Below are 19,907 nucleotides of genomic sequence, written 5' to 3'. Positions count from 1 at the left end.
AGTGATTACAAATAAGTACAACATTTGTACTAATTTTATTCTTGTCCCATATTTCCTATGACTGTACATAAAACAACAGTTGACATGTAATAGTCTTATTAGTGTTCCATGATTTCTAAGTACACACGTCTGAAATAACAGTATGTATAATTGTTATTCTAATATTATCAAGAAGATATCATGATCAATATTTTACTGTCTTATTGTCGTACCTTTTTTACTAAGGAAGACAGCAGAGAAAAAAATTATGTTCTGTTGATGTCATGTGCTTCTTATGATTGTACCTTTATTAAATATCTGAAGAGGTCTAATTCTTGTGTTTTGTAAAAGGTACTTTTTAAAATTTTTTATCTTGTCCCATTTCGTTTTGATTGTCCAATTTCTTTCTTTTTTGAATTGTATTATTCTTGTCTTGCAATAAAAACGAAATAATTAATTTTTTTTTGGTAGCATGCTGAATACTTTCTATGTGAAGAAATAGAAATGAGGAGTTTATATCAACAAGAAAGCCATCCAAATACATGTAATGTTTTTGTTGTTGTAATCAGCATTCTAATATCCTTAGACACATTTCATTGCATATCAACCCATTCTTCAAACTGCTGTGTAACACAATGAATAGAATAATAAAGAAAATGTTGTTTTATTATTATTTTTAATATTTTTTAAATTCTTTTTTCATTCATTTTTAACTTTCTGTTGGTACCATAATATAATACATAATATATATATATTTGTTTAAGACAAGTCTAAATTCATGATGATAAAGCAAATGGTATAACAACTCTTTGTCTTAAACCAAAACTACCAAGAAATGAAAGAAAGAATAAATCTGATTTAGAAAAAACACAGAACTTCCTGCAACTGTTCACTCCAAATGTCAGGATAGATAACTCTTTGCAATTTAATACACATGCAGAATTTTCAAAATAACCATTCTTGATGTAGTTAAAGCATCTAGGAAAATTCATTTCTTTAAATTATTACAACATGGTTGTTCAGAAATTGCCTCCATTAGCAATGTTTGAAATCAAATTCTTAAGATACTGGCCAAAAATATTTTACAGTTAACGTGTGAAATACATTCTTTATGTTGTGCACTTAAATAAAAAATATAAAAAAAAAAGATTTTTATTTAGTTACACAATCTGTAAACTTTGTCACTCTTTTCTTCATTTCTTGAAACTTGTGTAAATACTGTTATACAAAAAAACAATAAAATTTTCAACAACGGAACAAGCATTTACATTATATATATAAAAATAAAACGTTCATAACAAGTTTCCATGACTATAACAATAAATGATATGATACTGCATGGAATATATGACTTTATCAAATGAAATGTTTCAACTTCAAGTTGAAATATTACAAAATGTAAATAGATTAAAAAAAAAAAATTTCTCTTATATTATGAAAGAATTCCCTTTTAAAAACAGGATATTAAAAATGTAGCCCCAGGATAAAATTTAAAAATAAAAAAGTTTAGAAACCTGTTTATCTTACAAGTTTGGTAGTTAGAATCAAAAATTGTTCAATAAAAATATTATTAATTTTATAAAATATTCTCTGGTTACAAATTTCTAGCATATTTAGTTTTAAGAAAAAATATTTTTATTTAAAATATCAATTAGACTTTAAAATGATATTCCATATTTCCATAAATTGGAAGCAATGGGAAAAATACAGTTGTTTTTTATACATCCAAACACTTGTGAAATAGAATTTCCCAAATTTCAAATTCCTGTCATATGTTTATAAATATGAAAAAAGTGAGGCGACAGTAGTCTACCTATGTTCAAAAAGGAGAATTATAAATTTGTTTTGAATTAATGAAGAATTGATGAGATGAAACCAAGTTTAATCTTATTAACAATATTTGAAACTAACAAATCGTGATGTATACTGAATAGACGTGCAAAAGTTTTAACTGAGCGTGATTCTATGTAATATAGATGATTACATGTGAAACTGGATGACTGCTATAAGGTGGGAAATTAATTCCAAGTCTGCCAATAAATTAAGTAGATAAATATTTCACTTTAATGAAACAAAACACTATATTTTTCAACTATATCTTAACTCTTGTCAGTTAGTGGAAAATAACTGGGAATAAACAATTACTTATACATGAGAATACCTTAAATAGAAGTCTATGCAAAATTACCATAAAATATATCAGTGTCTTTAAAATTGTATGTTAATATCAATGCTTGAATGTTGTACCATAAGACACTGAACATTTATAAGACCTCTTCTAAAATCTTTTGGTAAAATATTTGACAAAAGCTTTCCTTTTTAATAAATATAATTAAATAACTCAGAATGAAAATATACACATCTTTATAAGTCTATTAATATAATTTGACAACCAAATTGTCAAAAGCTTATTAATTCACTGATTTCCCTTACATCACAACCTTTCATTTTATCATATCGTTTTCTTTCTTTTCATAAATATATTTACTTTGTTTTCCATTAAATTTAATTTTGTAAATCTTTATCATTTTGTTTGTATATTTACTGGTAACTTGATTTTGAAAATAATGTTAAAAGTTTAAGTTTGGCCTTTACCATTGGAGGTGAAAATCAGTAAACTAAAGCCATGTCAACATATGAAAAAACAATACATAAAATTCTGTTAACAGATGAAACAATGCATAACATATTATATATGATCAAGGTGTATTGTATATTACATATACATGTGATGAAAACATTCACTGGCAGTTTTCTTTTTAAAAATATACATATTTACAAACATGGCAACAAGTTTCCTTAATGTTAATAAATCAAAATCTGTTTGCCTGATTAGAGACTCTCTACTTTGCTTCTTTGGGTTATTATTTAATTATATTTCTTTTTTTCTTTTTTTTTTTTTTTTTTCTATTTTCTAATTCTTTAGCTCCTGCAATATCTTCCACAGATGTTTCACACTCCAGGTCCTTTGAGCAACACAAAGTGTAGAATGCATTTAATGATAATAATGTGTTGAGATCATTAGCTTTTTCTACACCCAGTATATCTATCATATAACAGAACAAAAAAAGTTTAAGGGAAATTTCATTATTTTTAAATTGTCTTTGCTTTCATCCCCTGTTGAATGTAGAAATTGTCACCGTAAATGTTCAGTTTGGGGGTTTAAATTTTATCAAAATTTGCTGTTTCTGAAGTTGGACTGCTAATTTTGCTGCTGAAGTGAATTTAGTAAAAGATATATACAATCAATTTTTTTTAATCTACTTATACTAATTCTACAATAAGCTAACAAAATCATCTAATCAGGCACAGTCGTTCAAACCAAGGGAAATTACTCTTTTTTTTGGGGGTCTATCCCTTTTTATGTTAATCTGATCACACCAGAAACTTGTTTTATTGTCATCATGACAAATTGTGATTTAGGAAACTTGTATGCCTTTTCTACGAGATCATTTATATAGATTAAATGGCTTTTCTTTGAGTATAATTGAAAACTTCAATGTACCATTAGTTTTGTTTATTTTGTCCATCTTTGCTTGGCCATTATCCTGTAAGTATCCGATTTTTTGTTTGCTTCTTTATCTTTTAAACAGGCAAAGGTTCGTTAAAAGAACTAGCTTTTGTTTAAAACAGAAAAAAAACTGCCTTTCTATATATATATATAAAATTTATCTACATTTTCACTTTACATAGCAACTGCTGCCCTATAAATTATATGTAATCGAACATTAGTTTGTTTTTTTTTCAATTGGAAGGTTTTGCATATCATTGTTCTAGATATAAAAACATCTTCCAATCCAAGTTTCATATAACATCACAGGATCTAGTTTATCTTTGGCAACATTATCTCCTTACTTTATATCATATTGTCCTCATTTTTTTTGGCCCATGTGTCATTGATTTGCACAATTTTATTAACTCATAGATATGATTGTTGGATGTCCTCGAAAGTTCAATCCATATTTTACGTCATTCCATTAATGACTTGTTTTTTGGCATCCTGATCTGTATGTACATATTATGTACAAGTGTATGTACAAATTGATAGCACTATAAAATCTGGCAGTAAAACATTTGGAATGTGTAGTTCAGTCTCTGTATCACAATTAATGAACACAGTCAGTAATTGGTTCCATGTTTAGGCTTTAAATAGTTCATGAACTGGCCGTTTTTCCCTGGTCCCGGAATTACTTGGAACATGACGTTTAGTATCACAGCACTATGTGTGTAATAAAGAACAATTAAAAAATCCTATAAATACACAAGAATACTATACGTATGTTCGGTCAGGAAGTGGTTGCGTTAAGTTAACTACTGTCTTTGCAGGTGCCCCTCCATTGGGAAGGTTTGAGCCCTTCGGCTGAATGTTCACAAGTAAATTTAATTGTTTTACTGAGTTATTACGCTCAAGGTCAGAATGATTAACATATCGTGGTTCTTTATTGTCCACAAGTTTATTTGTATGATTTTTCGTTAGAGTGCCATAAATTTCTCCTGGGTTTGCAGTCATGTGATCTCTCTTTCTACAGGAATGTACTTTGTAACCAGCAATGAAACTGAAGATTGAAGACAATACTATAGCACAAACAATTCCAATTGCAGACTCGGCTACAGAAATTGAGGATTCTTTTTTCTCTGTCATTTCTTCTTTTCTAGGAACTGTAAGAAAAATGAAAGACATTATTTACTGCAAACAAAAACTCTTAATGAAAATTTCATCAAAGTTGTAAACAACCTATAAAATCTTTAAAACAATCAAGTTTTTTTTTTATACAGGTTGAATGTTTATCAGATTTGAGACAAAAACTGGCAAGATGCAGCATACAACAGGTTTTTGAAGACTATAAAATACAGCTATTGAACTGTTTAATTCCATTATTCCATGCTTTTAGTATTTCTTGTTTTAGGTTTGGAACAAAAATTCAGAAAAGAAAACTAAAATCAAAATATAAAACAACAGAAGTATTGTTATAAAAGCAAATCAAGGCAAACAAACTAATGTGAAAAACTATAAGATGCAAATTAATTCATTCAATGATATAAAACTCAATTAAAATTTTAAAAAAAAACTAATGCAAAGAAAATTAATTAAGCTATATAAATCATAAACTGGTTACATAATGTATATACTGATTACATGAACTAGAATCAAAGCAAGATACCAAATATGCATTCTATTTCATAAGAAATAAGTACAAAGCTCTAGAGATGTATAATAATATATTTACTATGTGCCAATTATTTTTCATTTCGTTTAAAATATAATTATCTGAAAACTTTAAACAGAATTAAATACGAATTTGAATATGTTTTTCAAAAAGACTATCCAAATGTGGTTACTTGGTTTAAAGATTGAAAAAAAGCTATGTCATTATGAAGCATTCAGGTACGACTGACGTTTGAATGTACTAATTTTATTTTGCATAACAACAAACAAGTGATCTAATTTTCTATATTAATTTAGTAAAAAATTACCAAAAATAAAACAAAAACAAAAGATGTAAAACAACAAAAAATATTCACAAAAGGACTTGAGGTCAAGTCTTGTGATTATTTTCCCAAATTTCTTCCTCAAGCTTTGTATCAATTTCAAAAGAAAATATACATTAGAATATATGATACAGAATAAAACTATAGAGGAATATACACAACTAAGCAGGTAGGCAAGACTAGTTAGAAAAGCAACTAATACACTACAGTAGAGAGACAAGTTAGAATAACAACACAATGAGTACAGGAAGTGACAAAAGCAATAGACTGGTAGGTAACCAGTCACAAATGGGTTTCTTGTTTTAGGCAGGAAAAGAGCTGATGTAATAAAGTGATTTTGCAGCTGAAGTGACATATAAAAAAATTGTGCAAATCCTTACCAAGAGGTTTTTTGTCCCCATGAGATGGTTCCTCAGTGGGGTACAAGGGTTCATCACTTAAGAGGGAACCTTGATTTCCTAAAAAAATAAAGTCTTTCTTAAGGAAAAATGGACTAATAGACGGGAAAGCAAAATATTTGGAGAAAATAAAATCTTTGTTTTAGATTTAAATAAATATAAACTTAATTTTGAAGAAGAAAAATAAATGTTTAAATTATATGTCATGCAATAATAAGATAAAGTATAACAGAAAGATATTACTTCATATCAAATACAACAACATTCAAGAGGCACACATATACAAATATATATGTATATAATTTGAATAACAGAAATAAGAAGTGTTATGTTTATATTTACGATATATATTTCCTAAGTTATTAAATAGATAATATATATATTTCAGCATGGAAAAGGAATGGAAACAGTTGCAGCATATTTTATAATCTCCACTAACCATTTTCTTCAGAATTGTCTGGAACATTGTGTTCTGACTGTAGACCATCCTTTTTGGGGGGTTCACACTTGCACTCGCAAGGCTTCTGACTAGTTGTGGGAGGGGCTAATGTAGTGGTAATGGTTGACTTGGTAGTTGCAGTTGTGGTGTCTGTGACAGAAGGGAAAACAAAAACAAATATAAAAACCAAACTCCACGTGTACTACATCAATAATCAGACCAAAACATGCTTAAGAATTTCACTCAGAATAGAAAATTCAAAGAATAAAACATAATCAAACAAATGTTTAAAAGCAGAACATATAAAGGAAATAATATGAAATGATACATTATAAAAATCACCATTGTAACATCGAAAATGATAAAAATTTAAGTCAAACAATAATTCCCTACATCTCATACCAACCTTCAACGCCACAATTCTCGTGATGACCTGTAAGAATGCCCTCAAAGCCTCGGTCGCTGGCGACACATTCGTTATTACTCCAAGAGCAGTATGGGTCCTGCAGTCCAATACAAGTTCTACATTTTTTCATCTGTGCACATCTTTGGAGTGGGATAGAGGCTACATTTGAGTTAGACAAAACAATAAGTTTCTTCACACCCTTCTTGTTGAAAATTTTCATGCTTGTAACTGGTGCTTTGTTCTCAAAAACTTGTATATCTTCAATGATAACAGACTCAACCTTGGCTCCATGTCCTTTATTTATTGACTTCAGAACTCTTCCGTCATCTAAGAAAAAAACAAGAATCAAAATTATATATTTATATATACAATAAACTAAAAAAAGAAGATTTGTATCAATCATGTGTTTTATGGCATATCTATGACTACACATTTAAAAAAAGTAGTTTAAAACCAGGACATATGTTTCTTAAAAAAACTGTACATTGTCATAATAGTGGTAGCGTGACATCAAATTGTACAAGAGAAAATAAAGTTTAAAGAATTAATGTAAATCTTTTTTTAAATAAACTGTTTAAAGGACAATTACAATTCAAATGTTATCATAGCTGACCATTTAAATTTACTTTTGACGTACTGAAAAATTGCATGTAAACAACACGAAATTGGACCTAATTATTTCCAATTAAACTAAAATAATTTTCAAAAACAGTCCATGTAAATGTTGAAATAAAAACTTACTCTTTATGTTGTTATTGTTTTGCAAGGAAAAGAAAAGTAAACTTATTTGTATGGATCAACTCACGATTATCAATAAATCCGATTAGCCCAAGTTTTGTTTTTAAGATTGTTTTTCAATATTTTTCTAACCAGTGAACTTTTTAAAACCTGTTTGACCAACTTAATGCTCTTTTATAAAAAAAAAACATTTGGCAAGCAGTTTATTATCTAATTATTAATTACAAACATTATTATGAAATCATTTAGCTTTGCAAACAATTAATATTGGATAAATTCCAATAAAAAAGTTCAATAACATTTTTTCTTGGCTTCAGTCCAATAAAAATAAAACTTCTAAATCAGGGACAATTTCTACTAAATTTTTATTCTTAAGTGCTACAATAAATATTCAGAAAGGTTTCATCTTTTACGTAATAAGCATAAATTATAGAAATATGTTTACCTCTAACACATTACATGCTTATTGTACCTTGCTATATATATTCTATATCTTAATAATGGGCACTTATCTTGCATAGAAAGATTTTTTTTAAATAAAAAAGAAATTTGACACACCTGTTTAGCGAAGAACTGCTTTTCACTATTCAAATCTTGTCTATAAATCATTTTCCTAAATTATGGATAATAATTCAAATTCAAATAAAATATGGTGATTTTTTTTTCAATTACATGACCCCTCAACAAGCTACTAAAAACCTTACCTGTGCCTATGAAGATGATGTCATAGTATCTTCTGTCTGCTGCATGGACCTGCCAATCAACAGCTAAAGCTGTAAACAGGGCACTGAAAAAAAGTCAAAAATGCAAATGAATGGGTGCTTTATATGACAATAATTTATACTTTTTCAATTGAATTTCAATGAAAACAGCTGCATACAAAGATGAAAGTTTTAATGTATCTGAATTAAATCTCATTTATAAACAAAATGTAGCTTAATATAACTCAGAGATTTATTAAGTCAACGCTGTTATTTGATTATAATTATATTTCTTTTGTTAAACTTTATTTCAAGAACATAAAATAAAGCTTACTTAATTCCATGCATTGTAACAATGGGGGCGCCACCAGCAGCAGGTACAGCTTTATCCATTAATGTATGACTCTTGATGAAATTCAACGCCTTATCTCCTAACTGATGAGTATCGTTTGAACACTGCTCTGGGTGTGGTACTGGTGTCTCTTGTTGTGGAACAGCCAACCAGTTGTGGGATGGAGATGATTGTCCTTTGAACTTTCCTTGGAATGTTTTGACAATGTCAGAATAGCGGAATGCACAAACAGCTGAACCTCGTACACTGTTAGGATGTGTTTGGAAAACAGCATATACCATGTCTGTTCTATTAGCACTATGAGTTGTAGACATAGGATTTCCCTGTCCAAGGTCAGATGTTGATTCTGAGGGTTGAAAAATTGTCAATTTTAAATTGTGAAAACAAAGAATTAACAAAATTCATACAAGACATAAATATCAATCAAGTGAATTTTAAATCCTGAAATTTTCTGAAACAATGATGCCAACTATCTTTACAAAAACATCAATATTTCATTTGCAATTATCAGAAAATCAATCTTAATTAATCCCTAGTCTATGGATAAAGTAGAGGCAGTACAGACAAAATAATTCATGTCTAATCCTATTATTTTTTCATGAAGATGATACAACCACATTTAAATGCTACAAATAAAAAAACTTACGTATCAGGTCAAAATGGAAAGGATATTCCCCTGGTATTGAACAGTTCAGTCTTGCCTTGAAAAATGATGTCCATAAGTTCTTCATCAGGTAGTTACCTCCCTTGTCATTTTTACAAACTCGAGCCACTCGTGAAAACACAGCCTAAAAATATAAAGTTGAATTCTTTTTAAAGTCTTAAAAGAACTAAGATGTCGACAAACTAGCATTTAATTTATAATTTTGTATTTGCTTAGGCTATGAATAAAATTTTTATTCTCATGTACCAGTATTATACATCTATCACCACGATCATTAGAAATTTTAAGTTCCGGATAATTTAATTTTCTCAAAATGATTAAAATGTCATGTCTCAATATCTTACCTTTCCACAGTTGATATGTTCTACAGCAGTTTCTCTAAAGAAAAAGTAAACTTTATCCCCAATGTCAAATGAACTCACGAAGTCTGGATCTAAAGAAAAGAAATATACACCAATTATTCAACATATAATTTCCTGAAGAAATAAAGGTCAGCTTATCATGATAATCAGTAAAGATGAGAAATATTAAATCGGTGACTGAATTTTTATTCAAAAGCATGATATTTAAGTCAAGACAATTAATGTATTAAATGTCCTTTAAAATGAGAGTAAACTGGCTTATTTATTTATAATTTAACAATATCATATGAAATACATAAATCATAAATGTTAATGAGGACCGTAAAGACATAAATGGTTAATAAATCTAAAAAAAATCTGCTATGGCATAAAACTCACCATTGACTACCTTGGAGTCATGTTGCACTGTTCGTACCATTGAACCCTGGTGTATTTTTAGGATTAATGGATCTCTTTCTGATGCATCTGCGACTGTCCCAGAAAACAACATACCATCTATAAAACATTGAAATATGAGAAAAAAATTAAAAATTAAACAAAAAAGTGTTAGTTTTCAGATTGATTACAGGAAGGGAAAAGAAACTACATTTGTTATCCAATATATGGTATAGATCTATAAAATGAACTATTTTTTTATTGAATAAAGTGTTGTTAAAACTGTTTTCACATTTTTGTTTTTTTAATGTTACAACCTTGCATACCATTGGTATCCACTTTAGGGATTCTATCACACTGAAGATTTATCAGGGATTTGTTCACTGTTGTTTATAATTCATATTTTATGTTATATTGTTCTATACTCTAATATAGATAATTACAGCAGGTTATGGTGGTAGTGTGTAAGACTGCCCTTCTTTTCTCCCCAAATCTTTCTTATGGATAATTCTAACAATCACTCAAGCATTAACCTTAATTCATCAAAAAAATTCTGGATTTACCCATACTATATATTTTGATTTCCCATAGTAATATACCTGTATAAACTGCTGTACTATTCTGCATTGGATCAAAGGGACTTTTACCGACACCGTCTTCCTCCGTCACCATCTCGAAGGAATTGTCCTAAAAATTGTATATATTTGTTGTTTACGATTGAAAGATTTACTTATTTTTAAATGACAAATACTGACAGAATTATAGATTTTTTCAAAATATCATTGATCCCGTTTTATTTTTTGGACACAAAAATCTCCCCTGCACATTCTTATCATTTCACAATGAGGCCCACTTTATTTTTTCTGTGTAAATAAAGTATTTTCATAATAATCCCCCAATATAAGTTTTATCAGATAAACTGTCGGTATGAATTTTGACCTTTAACAGTTTCAAACAATCATTCTACTGTCAGGTGTCAAAACAAATTCAAATGTCACATTTATCAAAGGCAATAATCAGTAAATATACTACTGTGTGTTATTATTAAAGTAAGTTGATGCAGTTCAGATTTTACTAGGACTTGATATTAATTCAATTCAAACTTTTTCATGCAAACTCATCATGAGTGATTCAAACTTTGATACTATTTTTTCCTTGGTATCAAAACACAGAACTACATGTCAATTTTCACGTAGTCTTAGTATGATCGATATTTTTTACATGAACTCTAGTTTAGAACTTTAGACCCAAACAATATTTTGAAATTTGAACTTATGCCTTCAAATAAATACATACCTGTACTAGTTTTTATACTTTATTAGAAAATCTTACCACCTATCCAAATTTCTCAACCAAACAATTATTTACATATATCAATTTGTATCTTTTTGCAATGTGTATGTGAAGAAACTTCCGTCAAGGATGTGTATCATACTAACCGGTTGTTTTTTGTAAACTCGACACCTTGGTTTAAATGCATTAGTCCCACAGATGTAGACATCACCATTGTCCTTCTTTCCATATAATCTAATGTAGTTCTGACATTGGTCCTGAAAATACAAACAATTCATACAATTCTGTTCCAAACAGTCATAAACCTCTAAGACGAATTGTTATTCTATTGTATTAGATGCTAAATGCCACAAAATTTAAAATTATGCCTTAGATTTAAAAAAAAAAGAAGATGGAAATCTACCAAGAAAGACAGACAATACAATAGCCTTAAAAAAAGACCCCCAAAAAACTAATCCATAAAACACAATACAAATAACCTTGGAAATCCAAACACCTACTATGATCATGCAGGACCAGATATAGAACTACTTTGTATATGGAATGATTCAACAAGTTTTTTTTAAAGAAAGATAAAAAGGCTTAAATGTGCATATACCACATATTTTAATATAATGGGAAGATTCATATTGTATTGTGTACCTGCAATTTATTTGTCACAAGTTTATCTGTCTTCAAATATTTTAAATACCTAACAGTAAAACATGCCTTACTTCTAATGAGGCATAAGAGATTGATCAAAACCCATCCATTTAACTATTGTTTTGTAATTATCCTATGGTCGCTGATTGTCTTTTTAGGCAAATTTCAAAGTCATAATGAATATAATATATTTTTTTAATTCATATTGTCTGTCCATGCAATGTCCAGAATAAAGGTCTAAACATATTTTATCATAATTACGTCAAATAGATACCAAGTCCGACGCATATTTAAGCCGAACACAGATAGAAGTATGTGGCTTATATCAGGTGTTACCTCAGGTGCGTCACCTTTGATTATCAGGACAGACCAGTTAATCCTTTTATCAAACTAGTTGTATCTCGTCTTTATTCAAATTTAACACACTTTTATAAATCTTTTTGGACAATTCTCTTTTAGAAGGCATATTGATTTGTTTTGGGCAATGACTGTTTAACCTCTAATGTAATTGTTAATTTATAGGAAGCTCAGAGAAGATTGATTCTGGTAATGGTTGTTCAATTATTCTCATGCAAATAAATCAGCAACAAAAACGTATAAATCAAGAAATGAAAATGTAGTTTCCGACATGATCCAGGATATCAGACTTCCCTACTTGTCCTATTACCAGAGGAAGATCCTTATTCTGTTGACACCAATGGTAATCAATGCAGACATTTACTTCTGATTTGATATAATGAACCTTGCACTAGAGACGATTTTTAATGACTGGGATCCTGTAGAGAACATAGACTAAAAGTTATGTTGATTGGAAACCATTTCTCAGTTTAGTCAATGATCAATATCGACAAATACTTTATATGGTTATTAAAATATTTCTTGCCTTGACAAATTGGTAGTATGCAGCAACGATAATGTTTCATAAATCATATAATATAAGCTTTGCAAATTGGTCATCAAAATGAGGCTAGTGATGGAACTCTTCTTATACAAATTTTGATATTTTTCCTGTCTAAACACTGCATAAAGACACTGAACAATAAAAATATACGATAAATCAGAAAATTCACATTCGTAAAAATTTGCATGAATTGAGACAACATTAAATCATGGAAGTATTATATTGACAGGAACTCCCAACTATCTAATCAACCATCCCTGAATTCCCTACATTGAGCCCCAAGATTCTCCTGTTAGGAAGAAGGAAATGTATTGGTGTCACATAACAGCAATCATTGTCGTAAATTCTATTTTCTCTTCCTCTAATACCATCTTTATTGCATGTAATGACAAAACTTTCTCAATGCTTAAAACAAAGCCGAACACCATTAATGGATTTAAACACAAAAAAATTGGTTAAATCAATTTTTTTTTCAAAACGTGGAACAATTATCCATGTAAAGAATCATTAATTAAACTGTGACTTTTGATGAAGTCATTTTATATTCTTTGATAATTATACATCGATCTGGCCATGACACAGGTGGTTTGATATCCTATTACAGGTACTGCCACGCCACCTCAAGGTACAGGTGTCACTGCTTTCGTGTCATACCATCATAAAATGGACAAATTGATTTTTACACCTCTGACAAAATCTGACATTTTTATTCCTGGGTCAGTTGACAATGGATATTGCACATGTAAAATGGTGACCATTGTTATTTGTTTGCTCTTAAGACATATTAAACTTGATTATAAGTACTTGATTTAAAAGGACTGTTTGTGTGAAAGAAAGGTTACAAGAACTCCAATGAGCATAGTTAATGAACAAATATAAATCAGTGTTGTTTTTCTGTTGTTTTTTTTTTATCCTTATAGTTCTACACAAATTGTGGCCTACAGCTCAATAATTTTCCATGAATTTTACTTTATTTAAGGAAATTGTGCTGAAAAAAAAGTTCTGAGTATGGTAACGATTCCTGAATGTACTTTTCATGATCATGGAAGATTTATGAATCTGCTTGCTCATCTTTATAACAGCTGCTGTGTTGTACAAATGTCTCCCTTCAAATATTACATAATCTACTAATTGAACATGTCAGAAACAGCCTCTCATAAAGATCATAATCAATCAGAAAAATGTCACAATCAGCCCTCCATACATGACATGAATAGAAAAATCATCAGAGTCAAGCTCTTGTATTATTTGAATTGGTTTTGGCAAGAAATGGTTTTATCTGATCAATAACTCTATGTCAGAAAATGATACAGACAGATAAAATTTTAAGATACTTTAAGAAATTTGAAAATTATATTCAGAGATGCAGAAACTGACAAACCATCCTAACACCAAGAGAAAAATTTGCTAAACTGTAAAAACTGATAGTAAAATTGTCATGAAATAGAAGTTCCATCATAATATAAGTTCCAACCGGAACAAAATATTCTGTAATATTATTTCCAATTTTGGAAAAAATAGGGTATAGAATATTTGTTCCAACAGGTACAGATATTATGGTATTGTTTAAAACAAAGTTTCCAGGGGAACTTCTGTTAAGCATAAAAAATATGACAATGACAAAACAACACATGATACATCATGACCTTTCATGTTCCTTAAGCTTGAGATAACATGAGTACGTGTGGCAAAATGTAAATCTTAATCATACATGTAACCAGTGTGTACATGAAAAATTAAAACAAAGAATCTTTTTGACATTGCACGTAAATTTTACTAATATCAGCTGTCAGACAAAACATAGTGCAGTTTATCTTAAAAACATCTGGTATCTCTTTGATAGTATTTTAAGTTACTATATACTATATTATTATGTAATCTGAGTAAAAGGTTCGTTAACATCTGTGAGGAACTAAATAGGGAAATTTCAACTTTGACATTAGACAGATTTTTAATTTAAGAAAACCCTTGTTCAAAGTCCACATTGTTTTTTTAAATACCATATAAATAGACTGATAAATGTTAATCCAAAACATCAAATAAAAAGTATGTTAAAAACTATGACATCATCCTCTGGCGTGCCTATATAACTTGTATAGATTGGTAAATGATCTCAATTTTGGCATCTCATTACCAATACACATAACTGACACAATGTTGCATAACAAAGCACATCAGATTAAATAGATGCAAAACAAAAACCCATCTATTACCAGTATTGTATAATATACAGGTAATAAAGGACAGTTTATATAAATATGCCACCCAAGAATAGATGACATCATATCATGACTTTTATACTTTGCTTAGTACAACAGCTAGTACATTGATAAATCTTTGAAATTCAATTATACAAACGAGGAAAACATCTCTGTAAATGAATTTTTACACATTTCTAGAATAATATTTTGTGCAGTTCTGGGAAGTTCTTGTTGCCGAAAATTCATTCTTTAATCATGGTCTGAGATGATTAAATATCGCTTGACCAAATGCTTACTTATTTTTACACTGCTTTTAATATGTACTTAAAAAGTCTCCTTATAGCACTCATATGATCATTATATCCTGAGGAAAACATATGTAATTATTTTTTTGACTTCACACAAAGATATCTCCATCACCGTGACTCACCTCTGAATTTCTCCTCATTAAACAATAGTCTTTATCATACTGCCTTGGATCCCATTCAATTCTCTGTAAAACATAAGAAAATATGATCTTTCTAAGTGCTGATTAATGCTGTTTGAAGTTCTGTTATACAATATCGTGATGTCGTTTTTATAGACAACAAATGTCTTCAATTTCATGTTCTGTAGGAAATAACCTTTCGTTTTTTAACATTTCTAAGATGTTTTAATACAGCTTGTTGCATGTTAGTTTTTGTTTCATCATAATTATGAGACGTTCACTGTGTTCTTCTGTTAATTATTGCATATCTTTATGTACTTTGGTTCAAATGCTTTCACATGATATTGGCGAAAAATCTATCTGAAAATTTTGATGAGGTAAAAGAAAAGAAGCTTTCTTCAAAGGTGCTGGAGTGTTTTCACATTTTTGAAAATGAAGTTGAGCTATATACCAGGACAGATAATTCAAAATATTACAAATAGAGTGAAAAGATGCTATGGGGGCAATCAAAAACCGAAAGACCAATAAAAACAGACAACACCATGACCAAAAAGAAAACAATAAAAATACTAACAACAAACCCCCATTCAATAACAGACATTTAAAGATTGAGCAATGGCAGTCTCATCTTCACCGTTAAAACAGGCAAGATTTATTATTAATATAACCCAGTTTATCAGATGGAAAGACAATAATTCATGTCAGAAGCATATGCAAGCATCACCCAGAGAAACCCTATTACTTTTTTCCAATTAGCCAACATTAAATCATAAGTCTTTGATTGATGAATCTCTATAGAAATATGACAAGGAAAGTCATCCACTGGTTTTGTTATTGTGTCTGTTTCATTGTTTTTGTTTGATAGACCTCCACAGCATGAAATGAACATCACAATGAATGTACTCCATATGTACACCCCACCCATGTTGTGATTCTTTTACTTTTTTGCCTGTAAATTAATTAGAAATTACCAGATGGGGTAAAGATGTTTGTTAAATGAAGACAGTATTTCTAGCTAAAAAGCTCCTGCTGGATTAATCATTTGCACTTCTGGAGCACATACTTTGTAACATATGTCTCTTTAGTATACATCAATTTCAAATTCTGGGACTCTTTTTTGTCTGACCTCAATTTTGTGTTAGTTTACATGCCTCTTATGATGTTTCTAAAACAATCACTTTCAGATTTTGACATCAACAGATTTCTGTTGCTATGCTATTAAATAATTGGAAAATATATTATTCTTTTTAAATGGAGGACAAAGTCATAATTTTCGTCCTTTATTATTTAATAGTTACCTGCAATTCTTCAGTTAAGGTGTTCATACTCAGATTGTAAACTTTGTTTCTGAAATTAAAAAAAAATCTCTTTCATAATCACTGAAAAACTATATATGCAAAAATCATGTGTGAATGCAATTAATAAGTAAATGCACTAAGACTTGCTGTACATATTTTCAATTAGTAAAACAGAGCAAATCATGTCAAATAACTTTACATGCACCTTGCATTTACTTTCAGTCATAAACCTTTATTGAACAGGAGACCTGCTGTTGAGCAAAATTATCTTCAGACTTCTTATCATAGTTTTCACATGTTAGGTGCAGTTGTACCTACGTACCTACGTTAATCATACACTGATAAAATGTGTATGAATACAGATTCTTTAAATCTAGTTTTAGTTGAATGTACTTTTATTTTACTACCAAAAAAATGTTTTTGATGATTTTATGATCAGGTCTTATACTTGGAAGGGCACATTAGCTATTCTATCGATGTCATACTAAAAAGACAATTTGCCAAATTTTATATTTTGGCACTCGATCACCATCCCACTGATGTTTTTGGAGCGTTACTGATTTGTAAGACGGTCAAAGAACAAACAAAACTATATGTTTACCACATTTATCTATAAATTGTATTTTATGATGATATTTGTCTAATGGTTATTACATTGTGTGGTTCACACCTTTTTAATTTCAAGCTAATGAGACACGGGAGGCGATATATATGACGGGAGGCGATATATATGACGCCATACATGTCATTATGACAAATACATTTATTTACACTTAAGTATTGCAATTTATAACTTCATTATACTTATTGTGTTTGTCAATTTCTTTGGAAATAAATTCAATTATAGACTGAGTTTGTATTGTACATGAAAAGTTCTTTCAAACTTTTAAGATGGGCCAAGGATATCTGTATTTGATCAGGGTTTTACCATGTCTCCAATTGAATAAAAATCACCAGCACAAGTGTGTTTTGTATAGTATGCACTTTAATCTTAACAATCTTTATTTTTCTTTTATCAAAAGATCATTTTTAATTCTACTTGTTAATAACCATACTTTTCTCATGTAATGTTTTCACGACTTTACCGTTTAAAAAAGGGCGAAATTAATATACCAAGGGGACATTTACAGTATGAACTTTTTGTTGATCCTTGATGTGTGCAACCTCCTGTTGAAAGCTTTTTGGTGATCAATAGAATACATTTGTTCACAATCCCCCCCCCCCCTTTTTAAACATTCTAAAGTCGTTCTCTAATCTCTCGGATGTTCAATATCTAAGATATTTTATGGATGTTACACATGCTGAATTCTAAGGTGTGTACTGTTTAATACTTTATGTCTTGTATGATACATACCTTCCACCTAATAACATCCATTCTCCATTTGTATCTAACACTTTAAAATGGTCAAGAAAATTTGGATCTCCTTCAAAAATCTGCTTTCCTCCAACATCTGAAAACAGAACAAAAGACTTCAAATATAATTGTTATAAAACAATATTATCGACTAGATTTTACAGTAAAAAATCCACCAACATTTTAGAGAGAGGATAGGTTGTATGTATTATAATGTTGTTACTTGACACTCAAACTGTTATATTAAACATAAAAAAAAGTAAATCTTGCCCTCGATCAAAAGACAAAATTTTTGTGGACATACTATCATTACATTTAGCCAGAGGCCAAGCATCCCTAGTCATGACCGCAAAACTGATAAAAAATATCTTATTGCTAGTTTTTCACATTCTTATAATTTTTACTTTAAATTTGATCCTATATATGTTTTTTTCTTTTTTTTCTTGTGTTCAATTCAAGGACCTTATAGTTTATGAAAAAAGAATTTCCAATTAATACAAGAATGGCCTCTCCATATCCTGCTTCAGATCAAGTTTAAACACTCCTCACAAAATATGATAAACTTCATGAATAGATTTATCATTTCTTGTAAAGATTTCATTTTATAACACTTAAAAACAAGTTGAAGCACAGGTAACGCAATAGATCTTCATGAGGACACAGATCACGTATGTGACCTAAAAGGAATAGCTCAACATTGTGTTGGCAAACTTCCAAACCTAATAAAAAAAAAACAGCTGAATCTTTTTACAAAAGTGAGGTCAACCTGTTTTCTGCATTATTCATGATGTTCTTAAGAAAACCTATCGGCAGAAAATCAAATTCGATGAGTTTCTCGTAAACATCTGTGGGTCCTTTATAAAGTTTTATCCCGAAATCTAATCAAAGTATTAAAATTCTACACCGACTTGTCCTTTAATCGACCAAAAGTGTGCTTTTATCCAATTTATAATACAGAGTTAGATTTTAATGTGGGAAAAAACAGGGAGCTCACACAAAATTACTACAGTTGACATGATGTCGTTTGATACTGACCTTGGACAAAGGGAAATTGTTTGAAAATGCTATACACTGTAATAACAAATTTGTTACATTTTGTGCTTATAAACTTGTTAAGTTTTTTTTTAAGTTAAGTCAAGTACTAGTAAAAGTGAAGAAGTGTATATACACAACATTCTGTAACACAAGATTAAATTTATAGGTGAATTTTAACTCAAAACATATCTATTAGTGGCCATGGGGTGCAATTAAATTGATTAATAAAGGAAATTTTATGAGATAATTTTACGCCTTTTTTAAAGATGATAAAGCAGCTTTCAATATTGCATGACTACATATACAGGTTTTTTTTTCTTTTTTAATTTTCCAATGACACAGCAAAAGTATTAAAAGACATCACTTTTTCTTTCAATATTGATAATTTATTCAAATTACGCCTTTTAAATCTTTTAAATTAGGTTGATTTTTTGACATTCTATCATTTATTAATAGAAGAATATGTACATATTTTATCAAGGATTGAAATCTTAATGTGAGTTTGTTGTAGTGTCACTGAACATCCGTTCTCTTTTAAGAGAAAAAAACCAAGGTGGCCTAAAATAGTATTTCAACTCTTTGTATTATATCTTTCGTTTATAGATAAAACGTTTTTTAAAGAAATTGTTTTTTATTTTGTTTTCTTTAAAATGTACATGTATGTACATTGACAACCACCTAAATTCATAACACTTCAGATCAATTGATGTTCCGCTTTAAAAATGTGGATACAAAACTATGCCGAGTTCATTTGGTTTCTGAGCACTTTAATCTTATTTTTACATCCTAAAATCTTGCCTGACATATTTTTGTATTTACTTTTCATTTTTAATATTTGTTTTCATCTTATTT

The 19,907-nt window shown here is 29.4% G+C and overlaps 1 protein-coding gene across 3 annotated transcripts in view; it reads right to left on the bottom strand.

The window, feature by feature from the left end:
- Positions 1 to 638: 638 nt before the first annotated feature.
- The window catches only part of LOC127734445 (semaphorin-1A-like), a 33,649-nt gene continuing 14,380 nt past the window's right edge, over positions 639 to 19,907 (bottom strand). The window contains exons 4-17 of one of the 3 annotated variants that reach the window (XM_052244307.1): positions 18,021 to 18,117; positions 16,667 to 16,715; positions 15,372 to 15,434; positions 11,344 to 11,454; positions 10,504 to 10,591; positions 9,908 to 10,024; positions 9,512 to 9,600; positions 9,150 to 9,291; positions 8,486 to 8,849; positions 8,155 to 8,237; positions 6,713 to 7,039; positions 6,307 to 6,456; positions 5,850 to 5,927; positions 639 to 4,638 (exon numbers count right to left, since the gene is read on the bottom strand). In XM_052244307.1, coding sequence (XP_052100267.1) covers positions 4,250 to 4,638; positions 5,850 to 5,927; positions 6,307 to 6,456; positions 6,713 to 7,039; positions 8,155 to 8,237; positions 8,486 to 8,849; positions 9,150 to 9,291; positions 9,512 to 9,600; positions 9,908 to 10,024; positions 10,504 to 10,591; positions 11,344 to 11,454; positions 15,372 to 15,434; positions 16,667 to 16,715; positions 18,021 to 18,117 — 2,147 coding nt within the window. In that variant the 3' untranslated portion in view covers positions 639 to 4,249. The remainder of the gene's footprint in view (positions 4,639 to 5,849; positions 5,928 to 6,306; positions 6,457 to 6,712; positions 7,040 to 8,154; positions 8,238 to 8,485; positions 8,850 to 9,149; positions 9,292 to 9,511; positions 9,601 to 9,907; positions 10,025 to 10,503; positions 10,592 to 11,343; positions 11,455 to 15,371; positions 15,435 to 16,666; positions 16,716 to 18,020; positions 18,118 to 19,907) is intronic. The other 2 variants (XM_052244308.1, XM_052244309.1) reach the window with 2 other exon arrangements.

This window comes from Mytilus californianus, unplaced genomic scaffold, assembly GCF_021869535.1.
Source record: "Mytilus californianus isolate M0D057914Y unplaced genomic scaffold, xbMytCali1.0.p SCAF_3, whole genome shotgun sequence".
Lineage (NCBI taxonomy): Eukaryota > Metazoa > Mollusca > Bivalvia > Mytilida > Mytilidae > Mytilus > Mytilus californianus.
Note: the sequence above shows the minus strand (reverse complement) of the source record. Positions and strands in the feature narration are given on the sequence as shown.